The sequence below is a fragment of the Podarcis erhardii genome, assembly GCF_964252035.2.
Source record: "Podarcis erhardii genome assembly, chromosome: 6".
In the NCBI taxonomy this organism is placed as follows: Eukaryota; Metazoa; Chordata; class Lepidosauria; order Squamata; family Lacertidae; genus Podarcis; species Podarcis erhardii.
The window spans coordinates 38,211,530-38,219,070 of record NC_138510.1 but is presented as its reverse complement, the minus strand read 5'-3'; the positions used below and the strand labels follow the sequence as shown (position 1 = coordinate 38,219,070).

Sequence of the window (7,541 nt, the reverse complement as noted above, 5' to 3'; positions counted from 1 at the left end):
GCCCGTGAAAGTCCATTCACATGCTATACCAAAGTGGAGAAGGTATAACAGAGTTGTGTATCAACCTTCCCTGTTCCAGTGGCTGTTTGAAACTCAGAAGACAGAACTCTCCATGCGTGAGATCCAAAAGCCCCCACTGACACCCCATGTTACAGCAAAACTGAAGAAAGTACAGCATAAATAATTTCTGCTTCTGCCCTTACCATTACTGTGGGGAACAAAAACACAGAGTGCATGAGGCCACAAGGATAAATAGAATCTCCTCAACGGGCTTTGCATTTTGGTGTTTTATTCACAGTTTTTGATCATCTGCTTTGCTACTTTTTGCATTCTGCTGACTCACGTCAAAAGGTGGAAAGCCAGGTGCCTTTATTGTTTCTCTCCAGGATGAGCCTTAGCTTAAAGTGCCAACTAAAACCTGGGTTTTGGTACCCGCTTTATAGTGGCACTTGGGTGACTTCGTTGCAATTTATCCCAGAAGTTCTTGTTAAGACAGATCTGCTTCTTCTGAAGTTCCTACAACAATCTCCTTCTGAGTGGCCTTAGAAAATGAGTGAGCTCAAGCCTCTGAATGGAAGTCCCGGGTTAACTGCATGGCGATTTCAGTGTTTTGAGCCTGCTGCAGACAAGCCTGGCTTCTTCCCAAAAATGGGTTTCCATTTTGAGAAATCCACTCTTTCAACATCCATCACCTTCCTCGTGTGATCTGTGTCTCGACAATACCGATAACCGCAGGTGGGTTTTTGCAAAGTGTAAAATGGTGTGTACGTGTTGGAGTAGTTAGGGTTGTAGAAAGCATATCGGAGAGACTCACGCTTGTGTCCTCCAGGGTGGAGGACAACAGGGACATACTGAGAAACTAAAGCCTGCTCCATTTTGTAGCCCAGAGCTACTGGGAATGGCTTCTGATGCTTGTTTGCAGCAGCTTTGGCTGCATTCTTCTCCTGTGACATCTTGCAGGCACAGATGCATACTTTGGGTTTCATGGGTGCCTTGGTCTGTGAAGATAAAGGCCACATGGAAGAAGGACATGTTGAGTCAATTTGTTATACAGGGAACTGCATGAGCCCCCCCCCCCGCATATCTAATTGCCCCCCTCCCCACAAATCAACGCCTCTCCCCTGGCCCAATCCTTAATTCATATCCAATTGGATTAGATGAAAATTTTAAAGCATTTTGAACTTAACATCAACAAAAAGAATAGAGATAACAGGAAGAAAATGCATCTTTCCAAACTGAAGGTACAGAAATTCCTCTGATGACAATATACATGATTTTTAAACAACCAGTAATAGCCAGCAATTCTATAACTCAATTGTCTCTTTCTTCAATTCAAGTGCCGGTTCTATTAGTGCCAGTCATTTGGAAAGAAATATTTGTGTGAGAACTATTTTTTAATTGTTACTTAACCAGCTAGTTCCAATATAGCTGCTTTATTTATTGCCAGTGACACCCGCGCCCCAGGTAATTGAATGGAAACCTGTGTCGATTATCCTGTTTAAACTCTTGACGGCACTTGAGCTTATTTTTAAACTCTGTTAACGGGTTTTCTACTTTCCATGATGCTCTGAGCTCATTAGGCTGCATTATTTTAGGCCTCTAGATCTGGCTCTGTCCACTGGCTTGTAAAGCTATTAATCGTGTAACAAGGGGAATCGGCAACCATTCATGTACATCACTGAATGGCTATGACGCCAAGGGAGTCAGTGCAATGAAATAACCAACAGTTTCTTCCAAACAGGGGGACAGAGCCTTCAGCCTTTTTTAGATAAATGGTTTATCAAGCAACAGATACATAGGATCCAGATTTCTTCTTGCAAGGAAGCTCTTCAGTTTCACAAAAAGTGCACTCACAATATAATCAGCTATCCCAGCAGGGCTTCATTGTCTATCAAAACACACCAGTTGCCCCTATTTTATTTTATTTTATTTTATTGGGAGACAGACCCTCTTTTGTGGCACCTGTGTCCGAGAAAGTGAATCACTGGCTGTTTTGTCCCTATTTGCCTTTTCAGAAATGTTCCACTGGAATTTTTTTAGTGTGAGATGCTAAGAGCAGTGGTTCTTCAGTGTTACTGCCCAGTTCCCCCAGAATTTAATCATTAAGTTGGGAGATGACTACTAAACATGATGCCTATGTTCTACATTCACTGTTGGAGACATTCTGCTTCTGAATTCCAGTTGTTGGAAACTGCAGGAGGGGAGAGTGACATAGACACCTGGTTGGCCACTGTGAGAACAGGATATTGGACTAGACTGGTCACTGGCCGGATTTAACTGGCCTATTCTTATTGTTATACATTTGGGCAGTGCTTTTTCTCTAGAAAAGCCGGTACTCACCATGAAGTTGTTACAGGAAGTACCACACTTTTTAACAACAACAGAAAAGAGATGCTGGTACTGAGTCCCACCCCCACCCCCTGAAAAAAGCACTGTGTTTGGGGGAAGCTGGGCAACCAGTCAATCAAGTTTCTTTGGAGATGAAGACCAACTGGCCACATAATGTCCTGATGGGCTTTCCAAAGGGATAAGCTGGGTTGCAATAGCTGCAACAACCAAAAGAGCAAAAAAATGGGCCTGGGCTAGAGAACAGCTATGTGAGTGAGCTGAAAACTGAAGGGGAGATGCTACAAGAACTGGGGACATACATATGTCTTGCTCTGTAATGAATCCAAAGCTGTGACTAATGGGGAAGCAAGATCTTTTGGGGCCCCTCCATCCTATTCTCAGGTTGCATATATGTGTAAATAAAACCATATAACTTAAAGAGACCATAGTCTCTGCTGTCTTTCCAAGGAACCTGAGCCCCAGGAAAGTGCTGGTATCCCTGGAGTCTCACCACTTGGAGTTTGGGGTGCCATGTAGCATAATATTTCTATGAGAAGGATTCATCTACTCTCTGGTGCAAGCAAATGTATGTACATGGGCACTAAAGCACAATCTGCAACTTCACATGCTGCAGCTGTGAGGGTATCAACTGCTGTGGGACAGTTCTGCTTTCTGACTGTTTATTGAGCCATAAGAACAAACACCAGCATATTTTAAATTAGGCTACAGCAGAACCTCCAGAAATGTCTAATAATGGGTGTCAGGCAGCAGTCGCTGTTATGAAAATAGAATTATTGCAAGCATGCCCCTATTTTTGACAGGGCATGCTATACCAGAGCATGCTGTACCAGAAGAGGGCAACCAAAATGGTTAAAGGCCTGGAAACGATGCCTTATGGGGAACGGCTAAGGGAGCTGGGCATGTTTAGCCTGGAGAAGAGGAGGTTAAGGGGTGATATGATAGCCATGTTCAAATATATAAAAGGATGTCACATAGAGGAAGGAGAAAGGTTGTTTTCTGCTGCTCCAGAGAAGCAGACACGGAGCAATGGTTCCAAACTACAAGAAAGAAGATTCCACCTAAACATTAGGAAGAACTTCCTGGCAGTAAGAGCTGTTCGACAGTGGAATTTGCTGCCAAGGAGTGTGGTGGAGTCTCCTTCTTTGGAGGTCTTTAAGCAGAGGCTTGACAACCATATGTCAGGAGTGCTCTGATGGTGTTTCCTGCTTGGCGGGGGGTTGGACTCGATGGCCCTTGTGGTCTCTTCCAACTCTATGATTCTATGATTCTATGAAATGGTCACTTACTTTCTGCCTTTGCATTTTTTAAATCCAGGTGGCTAATGGAGTGCTTGAATCTCTAGGTGGGCAAGGGTGCCTGCAATAAAAAATAAAAATAATTAAGAAGACCATGTGTGTAGCTTGCACACCTCAGTCCAGCAGAAGTTTGCTTCAAATTACAGTGGTACCTCTGGTTAAGTACTTAATTCATTCCGGAGATCCGTTCTTAACCTGAAACTGTTCTTAACCTGAAGCACCACTTTAGCTAATGGGGCCTCCTGCTGCCACCATGCCGCTGGAGCACGATTTCTGTTCTCATCCTGAAGCAAAGTTCTTAACCTGAGGTACTATTTCTGGGTTAGCAGAGTCTGTAACCTGAAGCGTATGTAACCCGAGGTATCACTGTATAGGACAGACACTCTTCTATTCCAATTAACCTCTGTCTCCAGAGGCCATCCCAAGATCTCAAGTTTCAGTCCTGAACTTTCAGAGGCTGGGGTGTTCCCGACCTGGCAACTCTAGAAACAAGTGTACTATATAAATGCAAATTTTAAATTTGATGTCCCAGCTGTTTTGCTATCACTGGCATGCAGCCCCGCCCTTGGAAAGTGGACCAGAAGGGAAATAGCCTCTTGGGCTGCAAACATTTCCCCACCCTAGCTCTAGTAGAAAACTTACACTCTGTAGAATAGCATGCCATGATTTTATCGTTCTGAAGATTTATTTCAAAGTCCATAAGCTGAGAGGCATGTGTACCTTATGCTTCCCTCACATGCACCCAACTGGAACCATGTTCAGATACCAAAAATAATGCTGAGTCACTCCAGTAAGCAACACTGGGATATACATCGGCTAATAAAGAAGATAAATAAAGCAAAAATAAAATAAATCCAAATTTTAAAGATTCTTCCCTCCCTTGTTTCTGTTTTAAAAGTGCTCCACAGGACCCAACTGCAAAAGAAATGGTTCTCAGCCTTCCTGTATTCATTAAAGCTTCTCATAGAGGTGCAAAATATTGGGTGTTTCCTAACACGACATATTTTCCAGATTAACTAGCAAGCTGTCTTTTCAACCTTTTTCAAAGCCTGAGGCAACTAGTAATGTGCCCATAAGAAATGACATGGGCAACAAACCTCCCAGAAACACAGACACACACTTGGGATGAAGTCATGGGAACTAAGAAATGATCCACACTAGGATTATAAATAAGGGTGTCACCTGTTTTTACTGGTCCGCTGTGCACTCCTGTGCCTGCAAACACACACGCAACTGCCCTAATGCAGTTGGTACATTTGGAGTGTTTGTGCCAGTCTCAAAATGGCTGCTATATCTTAAAGGGCAGAAAAAGAGATGGCCACAAAATGGTACAGGCATGTTGGAAAAGGCACCTATATCAGCTAGTGCAGTGCTCACTCCCAGGGAGAAGCTCTGTGCCCCTCTTCTGTCCAATGAAATGTGGGCATGTTTAAGGAGAGGCTAAACCAGTGCAAAGGGAAATTGAGGAGAGAGAACAAACAGTCTCCCATGCACAGTGGATTTCTGAGGAGATGTTTGCAAATACCCTTCACAGGTGACACAGGAGATTCTGGTGGGCACACTGGTTCTGGTGCCCCAAGATGCTGTCTTGATGACCCTTGACCAAGTGCACATTTAACATAGAATTCACCGCCACAAGGGGGTTCTGTTGGCTACCAGCTCAGAAGGCTTTGAGGAAGGACAGAACAATTTCATGAAGGATACCCCTGTCAAGAGCTATAAGCTGGTACGGCTAAATGACACCTCCGTTTTTCAGATAGTTTGTTGAATTGCAACAGAGAGGTTCTAGGCATTCTTAAACCATCAGCTACCTAGCTTCCAGAGTAATCTCCAGGCAGAGTTCAAAGGGAGGGCAGAGATCAAGCTGAGAAACAGCCTGAATTACACCTCCAGATCGCTCTTCTCTCGACTCCATCTCATCATTTTACATTATTGATGAGTTCTATATTCTTTCCTCGCGGTTCCTGCATTTGCTCTTTGCCTGCCTCTGATGAAGTGCTTGTTATAGACAATGTTTAGGTTCATACAGTGGTACCTTGGTTACAGACACTTCAGGTTACAGACTCCACTAACCCAGAAATAGTACCTCGGGTTAAGAACTTTGCTTCAGGATGAGAACAGAAATCATGCTCTGGCGGCGCGGCAGCAGTGGGAGGCCCCATTAGCTAAAGTGGTGCTTCAGGTTAAGAGCGGTTTCAGGTTAAGAACGGACCTCCAGAACGAATTAAGTTCTTAACCTGAGGTACCACTGTATTAGGTTTACTGTTTCATCACCTGCTTTATAGAAAACAAACATGCTGCTTGACAGCATGGATCAGAATCTTTGTGACCAAGAAAAACCATCCCTGGAGAGATCAATATCATGCCCACACTGGCACCTCTCCTGACCTTCATATCTTGGTTTCATTTGCACAGGGACCTATACATGTACACTCAAATTTATACATGCTCCTGCAGGGGTTCAGATGGTACCCCACCCCCAACTGCACTATAGCCACAGTACATAAAAGCAGGGTCCTTGAAGAGGGTATAGGGCAAAATACTTCCAAAAACTATTTGATCGAAAATGCCTGTGGCTGTAAATATTGAGTCAATAAGTTGGTGGCTATCCAGACTGTTGCTAGCTAGATCTTTTCCCCATGAAGGCAACACAGTTCCATGACTCCCACCACCTGGTGACTCCCAAAATTCCATACAAGTATGAATGGATATAAGGAGAGCCTGCTGGATCAGACAGGTCAGTGGTCCATATAGCCCAGCTTCCTGTTCTCTCTTTGGCCAAGCAGATGCCTATGGGAAGCCAACAGGAAAGACCTGGGAGCATCAGATGTCTCTCTTTCTGGGGGTTCCAGCAACTGGCATTCAGAAACACACAGACGGTGGTTATGAGCCACTAGCTATCCAAACGCACCATTCCTTGAGCTCCACCCAATAACTCTTCTAAATACAGTCCCTTCTATGGGGTCCCCTCTTTCCCATCCTGCGCCTAGCTGCTTCCTTTTTTGCTGCCAGAGAAAACCTCTCTGTGTTTGGGCATTTTACGCTATGGGAAGACAACGTCCTTCCTATGCAATCCAGATAAGGTGGATGTGATTTAGGCACGTAGCCCACGTCCCGCAGCGGCTGGTATTCCGGATAAACTGCTGGATTGGACACCTTCAAGGGACCGGCGTTGGCGCTCTCCAATCCTGGAAAGATGCTCCAGGGACTCCCTCGTGGGACTCCGCCCCTCTCTCCTTGGAGCCCAGCAGCCCCGCCACCGCCGCCGCCTACCTTCGAGGGAAGCCTCGCCGCAGTGTCCTCCCGTCGCGTCACGCGGCAGCTCCTCCTCCGCCACCTCGCGATTTCCCTAAGCGCCGGGGAAAGCGCCGCCCGGGAGGAGGAGGGAAGGCTGGGCCGCTGCGGCCGGGCGCATGGTGACCTTCGCCGCCTGGTGCCGCCACCCTCTGCAGCCCGGGAGAGCGCGGCGCCGCGTCCTGCGGGGACGGCTCATTGTGACTCGGGCAGGGCGTCAGCTGGCCACGCAGAGCCGGGCGATCCCGAAAAGGGAAGCGAGCGGCGGGGCGATCCTGGGGCGAGGGATCCCGTGGCCGATCCGGGCTTGGGAGGAGAAGCGCGCTCGCCTTGGGGGAAGCCGTGTGCGCGACCCAACTCCAGGCTCGGCGCATGCGATGAGAAACTCCAGACACTTTTTTTTTATTGTTTGAAAAAACCGTATTCTAGAGGTAAGGCCAGTTGGTCTGAGCCTACTCCACGGATGGGTTTGAAGCCAAGTCAGGCGTCGTCGCCCGCCCCCTCAAATCCTTAGTTCTCTTAGGATTCCGCGCAGTGGTGCTCGTTTGCAATGTGACGTTGCGCCCACGTGTTTGCTCCTCCTACGCAGCTCGCTATTCAGCG

At 46.4% G+C, this 7,541-nt stretch overlaps 1 protein-coding gene across 1 annotated transcript; it reads right to left on the bottom strand.

Moving 5' to 3' along the window:
* Positions 1-272: 272 nt before the first annotated feature.
* On the bottom strand, positions 273-7,112 carry CIMIP3 (ciliary microtubule inner protein 3). Its single transcript, XM_081866594.1, has 3 exons — positions 6,918-7,112; positions 3,636-3,705; positions 273-998 (listed from the first exon to the last, which is right to left on the bottom strand). The coding sequence occupies exons 2-3, from the start codon at positions 3,648-3,650 to the stop codon at positions 603-605; spliced, it is 411 nt and encodes a 136-aa protein (XP_081722720.1). The 5' UTR covers positions 3,651-3,705; positions 6,918-7,112; the 3' UTR covers positions 273-602.
* Between the last annotated feature and the right edge of the window lie 429 nt (positions 7,113-7,541).